Source organism: Sinohyriopsis cumingii, chromosome 5 (assembly GCF_028554795.1).
Source record: "Sinohyriopsis cumingii isolate HCF-2022 chromosome 5, ASM2855479v2, whole genome shotgun sequence".
NCBI classification, from domain to species: Eukaryota; Metazoa; Mollusca; class Bivalvia; order Unionida; family Unionidae; genus Sinohyriopsis; species Sinohyriopsis cumingii.
Window position 1 is genome coordinate 71,602,617 of NC_142965.1, and position 21,450 is coordinate 71,624,066.

General features: G+C 34.9%; 1 protein-coding gene across 8 annotated transcripts in view; it reads right to left on the reverse strand.

Annotated features, from left to right (window-relative positions):
* Nucleotides 1-21,450, reverse strand: part of LOC149799417 (serine/threonine-protein kinase 24-like) — a 120,223-nt gene that overhangs the window by 43,045 nt on the left and 55,728 nt on the right. For 7 of the 8 annotated variants that reach the window (XM_089958760.1, XM_089958762.1, XM_089958764.1 and 4 more), the window contains exons 5-8: nucleotides 19,432-19,617; nucleotides 16,502-16,647; nucleotides 11,127-11,232; nucleotides 5,378-5,527 (exon numbers count right to left, since the gene is read on the reverse strand). In XM_089958760.1, the coding sequence (XP_089814886.1) occupies nucleotides 5,378-5,527; nucleotides 11,127-11,232; nucleotides 16,502-16,647; nucleotides 19,432-19,617 (588 nt within the window). The remainder of the gene's footprint in view (nucleotides 1-5,377; nucleotides 5,528-11,126; nucleotides 11,233-16,501; nucleotides 16,648-19,431; nucleotides 19,618-21,450) is intronic. The other variant, XM_089958767.1, reaches the window with a different exon arrangement.

Below are 21,450 nucleotides of genomic sequence, written 5' to 3' on the forward strand. Positions count from 1 at the left end.
GAGTGCTTTCTGATGTCTTCTAATGGTTTTTCAAGTTTTTGTAAGGGTGGTCATATCAGAGGGCTGATTGGTACAATTTGAACACATCTGAAAGACCTTTATGCCATGATGCTTTCTGTCAAATTTGGTCAGGATGTTTTCTGTCAAATATAGCCTAATTCTGTTCAGCAGTTTTTGTTTAAATGTTCCATTTTTGGTGGTGTTTTCCTGAAATAAAGACTAACAGACTCTTGATTTATTATTTTCTGATGTAATCATTTTTCTCCGGACAAGCATGTATACCATACACTCTGAAGGTCTCTAAATGTGTAGGAATATACTACTACATCCAAAATGTCATGTTGCAATCACTAAATTAATTCCCTTCGTCCTTTTTTGTGTGCATTTAACACACCGTAGCAGATTTACATTTTGCTTACTCTTCCAGTCAGTGTATCTGCTTACTCTTTAAGTCAATGTATACAATAATATAATTCTGGCACCAGCTAAACTAATTTGGAAATTAAGTGAAGAATTTAAATTTGATAAAATAAAGACATTTATGTACCAAGTTTACCATACAAAATGTTATGATGCTTAAATATAGCTTGCATGATATAATTAGTTTAATTGAATAATTAGGTATCTACAAAATATCTGGTTGATCAAAACATGAACATATACTAGCTAACCATCTGGTCCAATGACAAACAAAACAGACCCTGATATGCTGTTGCATAATATGCCAGCAGATTTGGGTCTATGAAGCTTGCAGTTCAACTCAACTGACAAGCGATTATATATGGTAGGAAAAATAAGTATCCTTAGGATCACTGCTGTTTTTTGCCCATTCACAATGAATATACACAAATGCCTTAAATGTACTGTATGTACTTACTTATCAGTCAGATCCACCTGCAAATTGCACAGCCTCAGATGTGCTGCTGCAAAATGTGCCAGCAGAACTGGGTCTAATTACTTTGTTAGGACTAATAACATAATAAATAACATAGACCCTGATGTATCAGTGCATTATGTGACAGCAGATCAAGGTCTATGCCATTTGCAGCTGGGCATTACTTACAAGAAAGCACACACAGTACTGTTGAATTTTTGCTATTTGCCATTCTAAATTTATATATTTTACTTGTCAGGTTCACAATTTAAGAAAATGGCAAAGAAGATTGCATGAAAATGTCAAGAGAGCATCATTTCACAATCTTATAAGACTATTAACTTACAATCCAGCATATCACTACCTAAGGACCCTAGCAAATAACAAGCCCTTTACCACTGAATTAATCTAGTTATAAATCACCAGCCTGCATTTATGCCAAAAAGCCAAACTATGGACAACTCAAACGCCTTTGTTAAAAAACAGAATTCCATCAACATGGGAGAGAAACTGTTTACATCTGAAACGCTTTTCCACTTACCATGTGTTACCTACTGTGACTGAAGCTGTACCTGAGACAATGTTTTCTTTAAAATCTTTATATATATATATATATATATATATATATATATATATATATATATATATATATATATATATATATATATATATATATATATATACTGGACCAAGAAAATGGGAACATGAAAGAATGTAACTAATAGAGTGCACTAAAAGGACTGATGCCCTACTGGCAGAAAATAATTTCTGGGAATCAACGCTAAGATGATTTCTTCGTTTTAACTGCTGAGTACTGAAACCATCTTTGATATTTATTGAAAGCCCAAAGCATCAAATTTGGCAACAAAAATATTTTATTACATGCCAAAGCTTACAGGTTCACAAGACAACTGATAAGGGCAGTACAAAATTCTTTGTCATGACTATTGACCATTGAACCAGTCATCATGGGTAGAAAATGTGTACGTGTGTGTGATTTGGATTTTTTATGCAGCTCGAAAAAGAATTCAGTCATATCGCTACGATGTCTGCATTGTGACAGTTAATAGTGATGTTTAGCACAGGGGCATCATGCCACAGACATGTAGCAACATGTCCCACCCCGTCACATTATCCTGACACCAGGCAGACCAGTCCTAACATTAACCTCTTAATGCTGAGTGCCATGTGAAGCAGCTGCTAGCACTATTTTTATAAGTCTTTGGTATGACTTGGTCGGGGTTCGAACCTACAACCTTCTGCATCTGAGGCGGACACTCTAACCACTAGGCCAATAGAGCGGTCGGGAAGAAAATCATCCAACTTTTCTCAATGTCAAAATATATCTATGTATCCAGTCGTGATAAATCTATTATTAAATAATTTTTTGGGGAAACAGAAGTTATTTAAGTGGCACAATTCAATGTATTCATTAGATATGTCCACAAACTGGATTTGATGAAATTCCATCCCAACTAGTTTTATTATGCACTCAAGCCAGAACAGCAAAAACCCATAGTCAAAACAAAGGATCTTAAAATTAATGTTAGTGTTAACATAGACTTGTTCACTGGAATGCACATAAAGTCTGCACTGTGCTCATAAGCTAGATCAAAGTATTTAAAAAATGCAAGCAATTACCTCCAACCTTACTCCAAGGTCAGTTAGGTCTGGTTTCAAAATTCTGTCATAAAAGTTTAAGTATGTTGGTGGTTGATAATTTTTATCCACAACCAATACCACAAATTAAAACCAGTGAATCTTTTGGTGAAACCCATGCTAATATTACCACTGATAAGTAAAATATTTAGAGATCTGATGAAGATGAGGTTTTTGGAGGAATACAACCAGAAAACCAGTAACACAACTATCCACTTAATCTATTCCTCTCACATCTGTAGAAATGGATAGGATAGTTTCCTATTTGTGAAAAAGAATTTCTGGAAGAAAAGCTGAATGTGAAAAAGATGCTCTGATGAATCAAAGTACTGAAAAAACTGAAGACTGAAGGGTTCAACTGACACTAATTTACCTAAGATCAGTTTTCATTTCATTTTTTGTTGCTGTAACAACATTTTTTTAAACCAAATTACAGCATGACCCAGCTATAGCATGGTAGTTAGGAGCCATATAGGCCGAACCATGTTATAAACAACCAAGTCAGTTAGCCTAAGAAAATGTTGCATGTACAGGTAATAAATGTGGGCGCATAAATATGTGCTTCATTGGCACAGTTACCATCTTATATTGATGCATATTAAATGAGAAATACACCTGAAGTGAAAACAGAGAAGGCATATATATTTGACTTTATTAAGATAACCATGCATTGGTGCATACACGTGTATTTCTATCTATCTATCTATCTATCTATCTATCTATCTATCTATCTATCTATATATATATATATATATATATATATATATATATATATATATATATATATATATATATATATATATATATATATATATATATATATATATATATATATATAGACATAGACATACATACATATATATACACACACACACACATACATGTCAAATGTATAGTATAAATAGAGTATCAACACCGTGTACTCACCTGCAAATCTCATCACATACATTAAATCAACAATACAAGTAATTCCATCAAAAAAAAGCACACATACAGATTTAAAATATTCAATAATTTTGTCACAGGTCATATGGGTCTGAATTCAGTGGGGAAAAAAATAGCACAGTCAGGTAACAAATGATGAAGCACATTTACAAATCAGTACGTTCCAAGTCGGCATGTTTTAAGCTGCTGTTGGTAGTTTATGGAAGTATAAACTTTTTTCCAGCAAAAAGGAAACTTTCATGGTACAGAAAATGTGTTCCAGTCATGTTGGAAAATGAAACATTTCATCAGATTCCATTGTTTTTATTTAAGTTTGGAACTGACTTCCTCTGAAGAAATGTTCTTTGTTTTTATTGAAGACTGGTGTTGGCTTTCTTTCATGAAGGGTGCATGTACTATTGAAGTCACCGCTAAAGAACAGCTTTGGAGAACCAAACAAATGCCCATTTCTTATTGTGGCAGCAACATCAGATAATTGTATTGTAAGAGTGAGACTGATTTTTTTTTTCATTTGCTTAGTATGTTTTCAAAACAATCGGTGCTTCAAAGGTAATTTGATTTCTTTGAAATTTCAGCAAACTATTTTATCTGGGTACATTTTTAAAAAAGGAATTGCCCATCGTTTGGTTGATTGTATTTACTGTTCCTCCCAGCCTACTGAATAGACCAACAAACAAGATCTAGTTTTCTTTTTATTTTATTTTTTTACATTTGTGGTAGCGGAGTGATGCTGCCTTCCACTCATGCATCAGGAATTTAAAAAAGGGTAAACGGATGATAGACGCAGATGTTCTGGTCTGAAGACAAGGATTACTATAAAAAATTTGAGTTCTGAAGGATTTAATTCTGAGTGAAAAGAAGAGGAATTTAACTTATCATCCACATACAAATGTCAGTCTATGTAAATATATTAATTACTAGCGAGCGACCAAAAATCCGATGAAAGATTGATTATGAGATAATGCCTCGTCCGGTTGATCTCCGCAAACCAGAAATGTCTAAAAAAAAAGGCGGATTATCTCACAACATTCAGTACTCGTGCTAGATGTCAAAATAAGCAGATTATGATGTAACAGTGCACTGTTAAGATGGTTTGTCAATATGGACAAAGAATTTGTTTATATAAAAATAGATAAATTTTAGTGCATTTTATATCAAGTTTGCAGCTTCCTTTCATGGGACCTCTGAATTTCTCAACTCCAAACCAATGGTTGTATATACAAGTTTAAACAGCCAACAATGTTGCCAATAAGAAAGAAAAAATCGCCAGATGGTAGATTTTGCTGCCAATTAGGACAAATAATCGCAATTTGTGATATTGGTGAAGCCCCGCGTGATCCCTGAATAAACTTTTTGCATGTTATTTTTCGCACTTTTAAGAAGAAAAAACTTTTTTTTCGTGTACGAGAAAAATACATAAACAATTTCAGGAGTCACGCCATGATCGTCTTGTGTTCTTCATACACAATCTCTTCCCCAAAATGATAATATCTTTTCACATTTTTTACTTACTTTTAAGAAAGATTTTTTTTTTGTGTACAAGAAAAATACAAATATATGAAATTTCGAGAGCAACACCAATAGTATGTTATATCCGAATTTGTGTTATAATGGAGCGCGCTATCGCAGGATCATACTGTATTTATTATATCCTTTAAAGGAAAAGTGGATTTATTACTGTTACTAATTTTTGTGTTATTAGTATCAGCAATATTAACTATAATTGGCAAAAGAGAATGAAAATTATGCCACTGCCATGAAGGCATTGAAATCCATCTAACTATATCATGCTTAAAGTATCACCAACAAATTATACATCATCCCCAAATTTGACAAACAGAATAAACAGGTAAGGATACAAGAATACGAGTAACCAACAGTATCATCTGAGTGACTTACTATGTTATTATTGACATTTGGAACAGGAACTGGTGGAGCTCGTGCTTTATTAGGAGGCAGTCTGACTGCTCTATTGATTTCTATATCCCCTCCTCCTCCGTCACCCTGCCTTGGAAGGGGATAACTGGATATCACATTTGTTTTCAGGTTCTAAAACATGCACAGAAAGGGAGAAAAGTAACACAAGCAAACAACAGCATGCAGGAAGACATGTGGATTAATTTTTTCTCAAGGGTTTTCTATGGTTTTATGAATTTGGCAAAACGGGGGAAGCCTGGCATATCAGGGTAATAACCTTTGGTACATACTGTTAGTCATCCAACTTTTCGGATATTAAGAGATAATTACTCTTCTTGCTATTCAGGTAACTGGTGTGCAAATGAAAATTCTAATTTATCCAGAATATCTTGTCTGAAAATTAAAATCTTTATTGTGTTCTCATAATCTAGTATGTTCAATCATCAAAGCAGAAGTGTGCTAGGTAAAACTAGGCTGCATTACATTCTCTTTTTAGCAAATAAAGAACTTATATGATAACATGTTTGGTGTTTTCTTTTACAAAAATAAAATACTGGTTGCAGTTCTGGTATTTTTCTTTCTGTTTGGATAAATATACTGACATTCGAAATAAGATATAGATGTTAGACACACCATGTTTCCAATCAAGTTACGTTTACTGGTAAGAGTGGTATACCCCTTTATATGCATCTGCCTATAGGGGTATACCCCTTTATATGCATCTGCCTATAGGGGCAAAACAAAAATGATGGTAAACAGCACTAATGGGGCTCATTCTTGAAATATTTTGGCCTCTATATAGCAAACGAAGAATAGTTTGATTCTTAATGAAGTATGACCTGAAAGTAACATTATTTTAGCCCATTCTGCATATTGGTTCATGATTAGAAACTGTTCAGATAAGGCAAGAATACCAAAAGTGTTTGGAAAAAAAAATCTCAGAAAAATATTTTTTAAAAAGCTAGATGGGTTAGAGAAACAAAGGCTGTTAAGTTTGGTAATCAAAGTCAGAGGCTAATGGTCATCTCCAAGGTCCAATGGTCATTTCTTATGATCACACTTTTATAAGCATGGGAAGAAACATACAATAGTTTCCATTCCAAATTAAATTTGTACTTTCCATTAAATGTAAAAAATGTACTAAGCATCTGGAAATTCTATTAACTGTTGAAAGTTATTTTAAAAAAATAGAAATATGGTGTGTGGAAAATTGGAGGGCCTGGACATTTGCACTTAAGACATTAGCAATACTGAACCAAAAACTAATGCGAATACAGCAACTGATGCAGATAAGATTCTATGTTGTTTGTTGTACCGATTACTCCTAACAAACTGCACAGACCCAGATCTGCTGGTGCGTTATACAATGGCAGAATGGATTCATCTTATAAGCAAGTATATATGGTACCAAAGATCAATGAAAATAGAGCAACTGATGAAGAAAATATGACTTTCAGAATCTTTTATGGAGAACTAAAACAATGAAAACATTAACGTAGCAAATGATGTCACCGCAGGTGCCATTACAAAGTGACAAGAAGAAAATCAACGTTTTTGTTGCAAATTAAATTCCTTTATGTGCATCTAATAATAACAGCATTTATGATACACCTGATGGTGAGTGTCACATTATTCATATATTACATTCCTTCAATGCTTCTTATAATAATGGCATTTATGATAGTGACACCTGGTGCAGAGTCTTACATAATTTGTTTATTATGTTCTTTGATATGCTTCTAAAATAATGGCATTTATGATACTGACAGTGAGATTTCATTGTTGCCACAAATCCTGTTCTACATCCAGGAAAATTGATAATGTCTGAAAGGCTCAAGTAAAATAACATCACCTTGTACTGAGATTTGAAATTTATTGTCTTGTCTGAAGCAAATGCTACTTTCCTTGCTGTGAGCTGTATCTCTGATCTTATGGCCTTGTAAGTGGATACAAGCATTAGTTAAAACAATGTCAACCTTTTGATGCCGCAGTCAAGTATTTAAAACCAAAATTGACCAATGGATCATTGCAGTGCTTTATAACTGACCTAACTGAAAAACTAACCATGGTGTGATGAAAGAATGGATGGCCAGACAGACAAGGGTAATACTATATTCCCTACTTGGCTGCTACCATAAACAAGGAGTATACAAATGTTATACAAACCTAGACAGATTACAGAACTTGTTCTAAAACATTTTACAAAAAATATCATAAACCTGAATCTGAATTAACTCAGAAAATATTTTTGAACTGCTTTTAGTTGGAAGTTTGCTTTAATTTCATTAAAAAAATGTCTTGTATAGTTATAGTGTTTCAAATCACAACATGTCAATTTAGCATAGACAGGTTATTCAGTAAGAACGGGATATTACAGAAACAAACCAGGAAATGGTATAGCAATACCCTAGTGGTATATCATGTGCTTGCCATGTAGCATATATATTATTTTTAGACATCTTTTATATAAAACCCTTTTTAACTGTTTGGACACTTGACGTTAAGTCCAAAATCCATGTGTACTTCTCATCTTAAATGCAAGCAATCCCACAAAAATAGTCAAGGTACAAGACACAAAATGCAAGTTATTATGCAGAAACTATTTTTCCTTTTTCTCTCTGTGACCTTAACCTTGGACCTTTTGACTATCTAATCAACAGGTGCCTTTCTTGTCTTAAATGCAAGCCATCCACCAAGTTTCACTATTGTCTGAAGCATGGAACTCAAGTTATTTTGTTGAAACCATTTACTTCTTGAATCCATCTGACCCTGGTTGTTAAGCTACTTATAAAGTTTGGTCATGGCAGATATAGAGAACTTGACTTACTGTGCAAAATTGAAGTAGGGAACAGACAGATGAAATGGATGAATGGACAGGTGCCCTGGGCTGGCAGAGTGGTCTAAAGTGCTCAACTTTACAAATCACTGCCATCTCACCTCTGTCCATGTGGGTTCAAGTCTTGGGCCAAGCCAATGTTGGTATGTGAGAAAGATGACAGTAGCTTCCTGTTGGTTGGTGGTTCTTACTGGGGGTTTCCCAGAGACATCCTCCACCAGTTATACTGACCGCCATATACAGCCTGTCTTGCGCTAAGAAATGATGCTCCAAAACAACGAGTGGACATGATACAATCTGCCTTGATGGCCAGCATTTAAAATTATACAGTTTTATATATCTAAGGGCCCTAGCAACCCAAAGTAAGTCAGAAATGTTCAGGTTGGTATGTATCTTCTTTTGCAATTCAGTGCAAATATCTATTCCCAAGTAACGAGCTGTTATATATAGAAGCATTGCGGATGTGTCCTGTTATTAATTACTTGTTAGCTAATTTTTACAGAAACAAACAGATATTAAGATCACATCAGTTTCCCCGTAACAGAAAGCCTACATGGTGGGCATATGGTGCATCAAATTTCACAAAAAATTTCTTGAGGTATCACATTTCTTATTTCATTGTTTTCTTTCACAAGCCATCCACAAAGTCTGGCAACTAAAGATGATAAAATCTCAAGGTACTGATAGGAAACAAAATGAGTAACAGACAGATGATGGACAACATAACATAATAATCTGTCTTATGATCAGTGTTTGATAAATCTGATGGCCTGAAAGAAGATAACCACCAATAGCACTCTACAATAAAAGTGTCTAAGAAACTGAGCAACATTCAATGGTTAACGCAGATCACTGGAGCATGTAATACAGGACAAAGTGATCTAGCTTTTACTGAATGACGTGATATTCTTTAATGATATGTCAATAAAATTACATGACTGTGGGAAATAGTGCTTGAGATGCAAAGTATAAAACTGTTTAACAATATTCGTTAGGGTAAGAGATAGATTACAGTGACCTTGTTTTTATTTTAGGGTTTAGTACTCTTCATGATACATCTACATAGCAAGTTAGATTACTATTCAAGCAATAGTGTATGAGAAACTAAGCTAAATTAAAAACTTTAACCTAGGTCATTCTGGTGGGACACATGTTACAGTGACCTAGTTCTGAATAATGGGTGTGGTACTCTTCATCATGGTTCTTCACATAAAGTTACATGATTCTCCAAACAAATCTCAGAGAATCTGTGCTAAATGTAAACCCTAACCAAGAGAACCTCTGCTTATCAAATCACTGAACCATGAAATATAGGTCAATGACCTAGTTTTTAATGATGCTTATGGTACTTTCATACAATCATTTACATACCAAGACATGTGGTTCTACAGACAAAAGTGTCTGAGAAAAAGACCAACATGCAAACCCTAACCTCAGTGCTGATGCCAGATGGATTAACACAGACTGACAGCATCAATTCATAAGCCAAAACTACTTAGCTAGCAAAAAGAGATCTGATCATCTTTAATCTTTTAACAGAAAACAAGATAAAGCAGACAAAAGTAAATGCATAAATTCCTGTAAAAATCAGCCATTTTTGCAAGTCCTTGCATGAAAATTTTCTGCATGGTATTAAGGGTATGACTGGTATTTAGTTTCCATTTGCACAAAATGTCATTAATATAGTGGGTGAACTGTTAACAGTATAACAATATGCCAGGTTTAGCCCCCCGATTTGCTATTACATAATATAACAAGTCATCAAGGGATAAGATTTTTGTTCTGCTTGAGAGAGACCAAATACTGCCCGCACATTGGCAGTATATTCATGAAATTCCTCAAATTAAATGCACACTCACACTGAAAATTTGTATACCTTAAAATACATAAATCAACTAAAATACCAAAAATTTCTAAGTGGTAATACATTTAAATACAGATATCTGTTAAATATGTATCATTTATTTTGTGCCAATTTAACAAAAATATGACATGGATAATTTAAAAATGGAGTATACACACGTTACAGAGATTTGAGAAAATGGTGCAAACAAGGAGATTCATTAATATTGGGCTTGGGTCCCACTTGTTGAAGTGGGCAAACAAGTAAAGGAGATTCATTAATATGGGGCTTGGGTCCCACTTGTTGGAGTGGGCAACCAAGTTGAGATTTACGAATATAGGACCTGGATCGCACTTGTTGGAGAGAGCAAACAAGTTCAGGAGATTCATGGTACTTGTTGAGGTGTGCACACACACACACAAGATGAAATTGCTAAATACAAAGCCTGGGTCTATATTTGTTCGAGTGCTCAAACAATTTGATGAAATCTGTGAATACCAAGCCCAAGTATACACTTGTTTGAGTGAGCACACAAGTTCAGGAGGTTCATAAATATGGGACCAAAGTCTAGAAGTATAAGAGATTTATCAATATGTAGCCCAAGTTTATACGTATTTAAGTGAGCATGCAAGTGGAGGTTTTTTGTAAATTCATGGTACTGGTTGACACTTGTTTAAATGAACATGCAATATGAGGAGATTCATTAAAATGTGGTTTCGGGCTACCTTTGTAGCTTCACGAGTATTATACAGCAATAAATCGGGCAATTTTGAGTAATTTTTGTGCATCTGTGTTACATAAAGGGAGTTAACTCAAGTAATTTCTTCAGTTACTTTACTGCAGAAATCAAACCTGTCTTGAAATCTGTATTTTATCAGGAAAAATATCATGCTTAAATATTCTCACAGATCACTTTTCACCTTGTGCTTCAGACAGGAAGTGCATAAGGCAGGTAAGCAAGCAGCATTGACAATACCTTTCCATCTAGCATGCAGAACGGTACATCAACAGGCCAAAAAACAATAATCATTCTGACTTTGGTACAAACTTACACCTGGTTCCTTATCAGGGCCACCGTTCATATGAAGGATGTCTTTAACTCTGACTGTCATAATCCAGTCATTCTCTAAACTTTCCACATCTGCATCATTATTATCACTGAAAGAATAAATGAAAACATAATAAACAGGAGTCCCTCAAATGAACTGATGCTCAAATGGCAGATAAGAATTTCAAGGAATTCAAGTCAAGACTATTTCTTCCATTTAATTTCAGAGTGTTGAAACCATCTTCAATATTCTTCAGCAATAACAACATTTTCTAATTAGCTGCTGCCGTGGCCATACTGGATGTCAATCATTTTCACTGATGATCAACAAGGCATCATAAGAAATCTTTTGTGGAAACCCATGTTGATATTACTTTCCATTTTGGAGAAGCAACAATAACACAAGTCTCAAGATGAATGTCATGGTGGCCATATTCAATATCACATTGGCAACATTTCTATTTAGTACCTACTAGACATCACAAGATGTCTTTTGGTGAATGCATAATGTCAATTTGACCAGCCATCTAGGAGAATTAGTTATAAGATTTTCAAGATGGCCACTGTGGAAGTCATATCAGAAGTCAGAATGACACCATTTTCCTTTATGATCAATTAGACATAATAAAAGTCTTAAAACTTTTAATAAAATTCCAGGCTGTTATGACTTTTCATTCAGGAGAAATAGTGCAAAGATCTGCAAGATAGCCACTGTGGCAGGCATACTGAAAGTCTAATAGGTACCAGTAGGACCAAGCAGACATAAACAGAAGTGTTTTAATATATAAAAACATGTTATGACTGTCCAGTCATGCGGAGTACTGCTAACAAGATTCCAAGATGGCTGGATATACGGTTGGCACCATTTTCATTCAGGACCAACTAGACAATATAAAAATATTTCTGGCGAAAACCCTGTGTTAATGTCCTTTGTTCAGAAGTAGTCATAAGATTTTCAAGACTGGATGTCTAAGCAGCATCAATAAGGACCAACTAGATCAAGGGATGAATGTGAGTGTAAAGTTTCATGGCAAACCTGCATGAAATTTAAGTAGCAAAACTACTAACAGACTGATGGACAATGGACAACAGACCATCCCATCAGTTCTTCTGGTCTATGACAAGTAGACCTAATGCACTTCAGAGATGAAAGCCATAACAAATATTTTGCATTTTATTTGTGCTCACCACTCTCAACCAATATTAAGTCAATATTACTTACTAAACATCACCTTTGACCCCTGCCCCTCCTTCCCTGGGTCACTGTCATCTACTCATTATCCTAAAACATCAAAACATGTATGTTCACTCTACCTCAGGTGATGGCATTCATGATATACAGCAGGGGGTCTCAAACTCAAGCCTCCCCGAGTGCAGCATGAGGGCATCTTCGATGGCCCAAAGGCTGCACCACCTTTGTTATCTCTCATGACACCTTGTGATGCCAATCATTTTGCGGGCCACAGGATATGGCTTGGCAGGCTGCATGCAGCCCTGGGCCATATGTTTCAGACCCCTGATATACAGTAACCAGTAACCGATGGATGACGGATAGATGAATGCATCAACCGACTGATGGACATAAAGAAAACCATTATAGTACATCCAAAAAAGTGTCAATATAATAAAGCAAACAAATCACTGAAAGAACACCTGATTTCTGTATGAAAGAAATCCACAAGTTTAGAATATTAATACAAGACTGAGGATAACATCCAAGTAAAATATATGCTTTCATCTGGAAGACACAGGGCATTACTTTTTTTGAAGTTATACATAAGCCGTTTTGTGTACCCTGTCATAAAAAAGGTTCTCTCCCTTGCCTTAAAAGTGGACATCTTTAAGGTAGTATGAGTGGTAATAGATATTGTAAAAATACAAATACCTAACTTGCTGTTCTGTTACAGATTTCAGAAATACAATGAACAACAGGCATGAGTTCTAATCTACTATAATTATTCTACAATAGGTATTGCTCTTCAGTTGAGTCTCTTCAATTTCAACTTGCAAACATTTTCTTTAAAATAGGTGCTCCAAAATTTGAACGTTTGCTTATAAACAAACCAGATCAGACTCCCATGTCCACTACATATCCAAAGCCTTTAATTTGATCATACCCATCATGACCCAAGAATCTGTGCTTTCAAGCAATTACACTTTATAGAGCTGGGTAATGAATAATCTAAAAAAATTTAAATGATTTTATCAGTTTTAATTTTCTACCATACTTAATTTTTGTTCAGATGCAACAAATTATTGACTTGGAAAACATGTGATTGAAAGTTTATCTCTGGTTTGATGTAGTAAATATAACATTATATTCAAGCAATGTTTTTAAACTACACTTCAATGTTGATGACCTCTGCAGTTACAGACCCCAAGGTCAATGACTAGATCTCAACTCTTCACATGGTGGAGGCAAAATAACACAAAAAAATGTAACTGTTACCATTCTTGACTTATCTCCAAGCAAGGCCAAGAATCTGCACAATATTTTTAAACTTATTAAGGAGACTATCTGTCAAACTGGGTCAACTTCTGCTGAGTGGTATTTGAAAAGAAAAAAAATCTAAGTATATTTCCGAGTTAGTAATGGTGGCCATATTTGACGGCAGATTGGCATTGTTTCTAAGTATATTTCAGAGTTGGTAATGGTGGCCATATCTGATGGCAGATTGGCATTGTTTCTAAGTATATTTCAGAGCTAGTAATGGTGGCCATATTTGACGGCAGATCGGCATTGTTTCTATGACCTGAAAGACCTTTATCTCAAGATGCTGTCAAGTTCTGTGGAGCAATTTTGAAGAATTGCTACAAAGGTTTCATTATATTCGGTAATGGTAATTAGGGCATAACCGATTAGCATTTTTCTACCGATTTCCGATTCCGGATTTTGGGCATGAAATTTTTCCGATTCCGGATACGATTCAATTAATCGGAAATGCTAAATTAAAAGGTTTTTCAAATTAACTTTTTAAACCGTGTTACACACGTTTTGCCGCCTAATCATTTATGTCGACCAGCTGCCAGTTCCGACCCATTCTTTGTTCAACAATTAGTTGATCTTGCCGCCAGGCTTTAATTTTCCCGCCTTAATCATTTATGTCGGCAAGTGGCCAGTTCCATCCTGTACTTTATTCAACAATTAGTTGATCTTGCCGCCATGCTTTAATGTCGCGGTCAAATAAAAATAAAACAGGCTTTTGTTTGGTCCTATAAAGTTGGCCTCTTGCGGCGACTTAAATAAAAGCAATGAAATCTGATCGATTCTTGCATTTTCCAAAGTGATTGGTGATTGAAACAAGTTTATTGTGCTGTGAAAGTTTCCTTATTAACTTTATTTATATTTACGATTGTAAGAATCATTTTCTTTTAATACCTCATTAGCATGTGTCAATGTATTCAATATTATGCCTTCATTATTGAGGATGTTGACAAACGGGTAGGACTGTATTATATATTTTAATAAATTTAAATCTTTCGGTCTAACTCAAGTATTATCGTTTCACCCCGTTGTGTTGACCATATTGGACTTTTCTGACTTCTTATTTAACTTTATTAACGCACTATCGAATGACACGCAGTGTTAGACACGGTGCTATAGAAATTCAACTTTATTATTTTTATTATCCGAATCGGTCGTTCCTGCCTTGTCCGACTCCGATTAATCGGAAGTTCATACTATCCGGTGGAATCCGATTTCCAGATCAAAAGTCAGTTATGCCCTAATGGTAATCATAGTGGATGAGATTGGCATCTACTGTACAAGTCTGAAAAGCCTTATGTCCAAATGCACACAAAAAACCAATCATAATTTTATACTAATCTAAGATCTTGACAATTGCTTCAGTCTACTTAACAAGTTTGTAGCCAGATGTGCCTAAAAAATTAACCAAAATGTGTTCAAGTTCTTGACAGTCATTGCCATATGAGAAGATGTAACCCTGAAGGCTGCAAGAGCTTTAGTGGATAAATGGGGAGTTTGAGATCATACCATAGTCCAAATTTACTGTGAATTGATCAAAAAATTAATTAAAACATAAGAGGCAGAATCAAAAATATAAGCAATAAGTGTTCTACATATTGACCCCAACAAGTGTGCTACATACTGATTGGCAAAATTGATAAGGATTAGGATTAATGCTCAGTATTTGGTGATGTTACAGAGTAAGCAGGAAATGAATTACGAAAATATATACACAAAATCTTGAACCAACTAGATCTGCCATTAAGGGTTTATGGCATACTGATACAAAGAGACAAATTGTAAATATTCATTTCAAATGGAGAAATAACCCTAAATGTAATTATCTTACAAAGTCAAATCTTATATATGACATAAATTAATCAAGGTATAAATGCCTACAAACGTTTATAAAAATATCTCAAATGATTCTAGAGATTTTAACTGGACAAGAGTGATTGATGGATAGCAGACTCAAACTTAAATAAAATTAGCAAACAAATCCTCTTCAAATGCCAGAAAAAAGAGCTCTAGCCAATATGTTACAATCATGGACTATACAGGTGCTCAAATACTTAAAGTGTCCATGAATATCTTCTCAAGTACGCTACATTCAAGTCTAATGAGAATTCTGTCACATGGTTTCAGAGATTTTTCTTGCATAAAACAAAATCTGGATGAGTTTGAAGTTTTTCAAGAGCCACAACTTGCAAAAATGAATTAATTAGCTTACTTTTTTGTTTATTTTATTAGTGCTTTGTTTTTTAACAAATGCATCTTTGCTAGTACAACTAAGCATAGAGAACTCATTCAATTCCCATGGACTGTAATGTCAATATTCAGCCAAATTGCTATAAATTGGGGTAAGACCAACAAATCAACTTTACATCTTAGGAATGAATTATCCAAGAGGACACTTTAAAAATGATGAAAATAACATGTGCAAACTTTTTTAAAACAAATTCCTTTGCAGGTGCCCACAATTTAAGTCCATCAAGGTAAGATCTTCCTATTTATAAGCAGCAGAACATTTGCAGGAACAGCAATACCATACAAATAGCCTACCAATACATGCAATTTACATTTCCAGAGGCTTTTTCTCAAGCATTAATCTTTACCAGTAATTATTCTCAGCTAATCAATAACCTTCATTCATTCAAATATGTAAATATGTTTTTTAATATGGTACAAATATGTTTTTTAATATGGTACCACATATCGGCTAGTTCTATAGCTCGCAAAAAAATTAGTTGCATTTGACCAATTATGATAGGAGATGAAACTCATTTGCACACTTCCTAAGATTATTTCTGCACACAAAGCAGACCTGAGCCACTGGAACAAGGCATTTATTTGAAGAAAAAATCAATTATCATTGTTGACTTAAAGATAAGCTCTCATCTTCTACAACTTACTCATCACTGTCATCACTGTCAGAGTCAGCATCGTTCCCTTTCTCCAGTTTCCACCTCCTATGGCGATCTATTAACTCCTGTAGGTAGGCTGTCCTCCTAGCTCTCTTTATGAATGGATTTCTCAAAAGGGTAGATGCTGTAGGCCTCTGTTCAGGAGAAACAATATATATCTTATGAAGACTTCCTCAGTTGAAAAAAAACGGGCCAAGGTGAGCTTGATATCACTTACATGGCTTATATAACTAAACACTGCAGTTATAAGATTTGTGCTGTTTGCACATCTGTATTTTTCCTTAGATCAGTCACTAGCTCCATTATTGATGGCACAGGCGGAACGATCCTGTGCAAAATCTTTATATTATGTTGACTGCATGTAACTTACTTTATTCTAAGAAAACAATTTTTTTTTTAAAGATGTTAGGCATAATAAATAATCAAAGTCTCTTGCTTATAATCAAACTCATTCAAGAAATTGTTCATATTCACCTACTAATTTTTACACATCTGGATAAGAATTATAATCTCTAGATCGCAGCCAATCAGACGCAAGGTCAACTCATTAATACGTGTGATCTCACTTAATATACAACCTATATAGGACAATGATAACACATAAGTTTATTTATATAAGATTACATAATAAACACATAAAACACCTTAATAGCATTAGACTATTTACAGTTTGTTCCACATATTATTGTGATTTTTATCCTCTCTGGTAGGTCAGTAAATTTTCAGGTCAGCATTATTAAATGAAGCTAAAAGTACCTAATTAATTTTAAATACTTCATCAGAAACAAATTAGGTACTTTTACATGTAGCTACATTTAATGACAATGAACTGAAAATTTACGGAGTAACATATACATAGGATACAAATTTGTGATGCTGTTTGGAATGAACTAGAACAAGTTTGTTCAAAATTTGATCAGGCACATGTCAGAGCGTTGATATGATCAGCTAAAAAAACACGGATGAATTTTCCATAGTTTTTGCTAGTATGCTGTAAGTCCGTATTTTAATGGGTACTTTTCGTAAAACTTGATGGGAAAATTGTAAGAGTTGGCAGGTCTGTAATGGTATAGGAATATGATAACCAAAGTATCAAGTTATATCAGTACAGGGCTACATATTATAAATTTTTGAAATCCAATAATAATAAAAAGAGAATTACTGTGTGGAATCAAAAGTGTATGGGTCCAAGAATCAGCGAACACAATGCTACTAAATGACTATGCTGAACAAACAATGAAAAATGAAATAAAGCCAATCTGAAGTGTAATCAAAATAAGGTTCCTTACAAAATGTGTCACTATGCAAAAAGAAAAGCTTATGAGTCTGACAATAGGAGGTCATAACTCTGTTAAAGGATTATGTTGCATCCTGAACACATACCAATGCAAAACCGGAAATCAAACACAGCCGGTGTCTCAAAAATATCAAGCTGTCAACTAAATTTATTTCAAATCCAATAAGTTGCAGAAACAAAAGTTGGTCAGTCTGGCAACCAGGAGCCTTAACTTTGCTAAATGATACAGAATTTACCTTGGCTAGGCTAAGGCCTAAGTAATACCAAACATCTGGGTGAAATCCAATCAAAGTGTATTGAGTTTACGGCACAAAATCTAGGGTGAATGGGTTATGTGACCAGGGCAGTAACTTCACTAAATAATGATGCAGAATGCTGATAATCAACCACAGCCAGGGTCCTATCAATATTAAGCTTTCTATCAAATTTGGCTGAAATCCAATCATAAACAAAGGATTTGTTATGCAAAAATGAAACTGGATCTATCAATCAGGGTCACAACTCCTCTATATCATGCAATGATGATACGGAATGCTGAGAAACTCGGCTGAGGCCTTATCAATATAGAGCTATCAATAAGAATTGGATGAAATCCAAAATTAACCGAGGGAGATACTGTGTAGAAACAAAAGTGGCTGGTGTTTAACAAGGGCTATAACTCTGCCAAAAACACTGATGATCAAACAGCCAAAGGCTCATGAATGTCCAAATGAATACTAAATTTGGCAGAAATCCATTAACTGAAGGGTGATATTTTGTGGAAGTGAAAGTGGGTGCTTCCAATATTAATGAAAGGATATACTGTGCAGAAAAGATGGTGGCTTAGTTTTACAATCAATGCTTTTAAGTCTGCTAAACAAAAACAAAGATGGCTTCAATCAAACTGCATACTAAATTTAGATTCGATCCCATAACAATTTAGGGATTATTGTGTGAAAACAAAAGTCAAGAAGTCTGATAATTATAGACAAAAAGAAGAGAAAAACTATATATATATGTCTTATTATCTCATCAGATCTGGTTTGAAAATGCATGCACATTGTATGAAAGATATTAAAAGTATGTAGCAATACTGCAGATGAATATTTGGAACTACATGAAAGGAACATTCAACAAAACTTTTGGTTGATGAAACATCTGGACTTATTTTAGTGTGGCTGTAGTAAAATATAATTTAACCGGTGATGGCGAGTCACACAAGTACGAAGTTACCTTGAGTATGGTTTACAGTTTGTTTGGTGTTTAAATGCACATCAAAACATGAAAGGCTATTAGCGTAAAATGCTGTACCAAGAAACAAACCACAGCAGCTGACCAAGACAGGATTTGAACTCCCAACCTATGGCTTATAAATCTGCTATAAAGTCAAGATTTGATCACATCACAACCTTTCTTACCTTCGTCTTGCAAGTCTAGCATGCTGATCAGTCCAATACAGCTTCCTTCTGTGCATGAAGATAATGAATAAGTTTGCTCATATAAAACACAAGCCCAATTAAGAACTACAGGGAACAAGATCTTCTGTCACATAATGTCGTCTACACCAATCAGTTCTTAATATACATTTCATATGGATAAATATAGCATAAAGGCAAAATAAATTAAAATCCTGTGTACTTACATTATTTGGATCTTTATTTAAACAGACCTCCACAAAATCCTTGAACAGTTTGCTGTAGTTTCCGGTCAGCTGAGGTGGGTTATTTTTTGGAATGAGAAAAAGTACCCGCATTGGGTGCAGTTCTGAGTTTGGAGGTTCCCCTTTTGCCAGTTCTATAGCTGTGATACCTAAACTCCAGATATCAGCCTGAAAAAAAAAAAAAAGAAGAAAAAAATGAAACTGAGGATTAAACTATACAGTTCAATAGATGTCTTTACATGCAATCAATAGTCACAATGGACTGTACCATTTACAAACAGTAAAGGTAACACTAGACAGTTCTATATTATGCATACATACTGTCTGATAAACAAACGTGCCAAATTCTCTACCTGCATACTGTCTGATACACAAACATGCCATAAAATTCTCTACCTGCATACTGTCTGATATACAAACATGCCATCAAATTCTCTACCTGCATACTGTCTGATACACAAACATGCTATCAAATTCTCTACATGCACACTGATACACAAACATGCCATCAAATTCTCTACCTGCATAATATCTGATACACAAACATGCCATCAAATTCTCTACCTGCATAACGTCTGATACACAAACATGCCATCAAATTCGTTACCTGCATACTGTCTGATACACAAACATGCCATCAAATTCTCTACTAGCATACTGTCTGATACACAAATATGTCATCAAATTCTCTACCTGCAAACCATCTGAGGCACAATCAAACATGCCAATATGGTCACCTGTATAACTATTAAGCAATTACTTGTCTTTAACAGCCACTTTCAAATGTTTGAAAATAAAAAATACATATATGTTGCAGCAACTATCATATACTTGCTTGTAAGATGAGTCCAACTTCAACAACTGTACAGACCCAGATCTGCTGTCATATAATGTGCTGGCAGATCTGGGTCTATGCAAACTGTTGGGAGTAATCAGAAGAACAAACAATTTAGACCCTGATCTGCCTGTGCTTGGCCATGTCAAGGCACAGATGAGATTTCACTGACTACCTTTGTTGTGGCAAAAATCATCTCTTCTATGAAGTCTGAACTTGTCTGAGATAATGGAACATAGTGATATGTACAAACTTCTGGTCTTCAAAGAGAAAGAGGAAGAATTCTGCCAGTGGGAAATGGGTGCTGAAAGTGGTACGACTACTTTTATGTGACACCAGTCATTAACAACAAATGATTTCCCCTTGTACATCCTCCAAGTGGAGAAGCTTCAGCTGTTGTAATCCTCTCCAGGACTGAAGCTCCAAACTTCTTTTCAACCCGGACAACCCTGAAGGGAGCCTGGAGTAAAGGAGGATTTTCTTTGGACATAGATGATTTCAACTGCTCAAATGGAGTAGAGGTCACTATGACTGATCTATTCTTTGTGACATATGATGATGATGTGTCATATGATGACTAGATTATCAAGTATACTTTGCATCAGATGATGACTGCTATCAACTATACTTTGTGTCATATGATGACAAAGTGTCATATGATGACTAGATTATCAAGTATATTTTGTGTCAGATGATGACTGCTATCAACTACACTTTGTGTCATATGATGACAATGTGTCATATGATGACTAGATTATCAAGTATATTTTGTGTGTGTGTGTGTGTGTTTGTGTGTGATTTGGATTTTTAACGTAGTGTTAACAATTTTTCAGTCCTAGAACTAAGATGTCTGCAGTGTGACTATTGTTGTTGATGTTGTTGTGGACTTTAATGCCATTTTTCAGCACACGATAAGCTATACATGACAGCCAGTATTAATGGTGGAGGAAGAACCCGGGAAAACCCTGGAAAGAACCACCGACCCACGAGAAGCTACTGGCAAGCTTTCTCACATACCCACATTGGCTGAATATGAGACTTGAACTGGCGCAGACAGAGGTGAGATGGCAGTGATCAGTAACGGAAAGCGCTTTAGACCACTCAGCCACTTGGAGCCTCGTGTGACAGTTTATAGTGATGTCTAGCACTGAGGCATCATGATACAG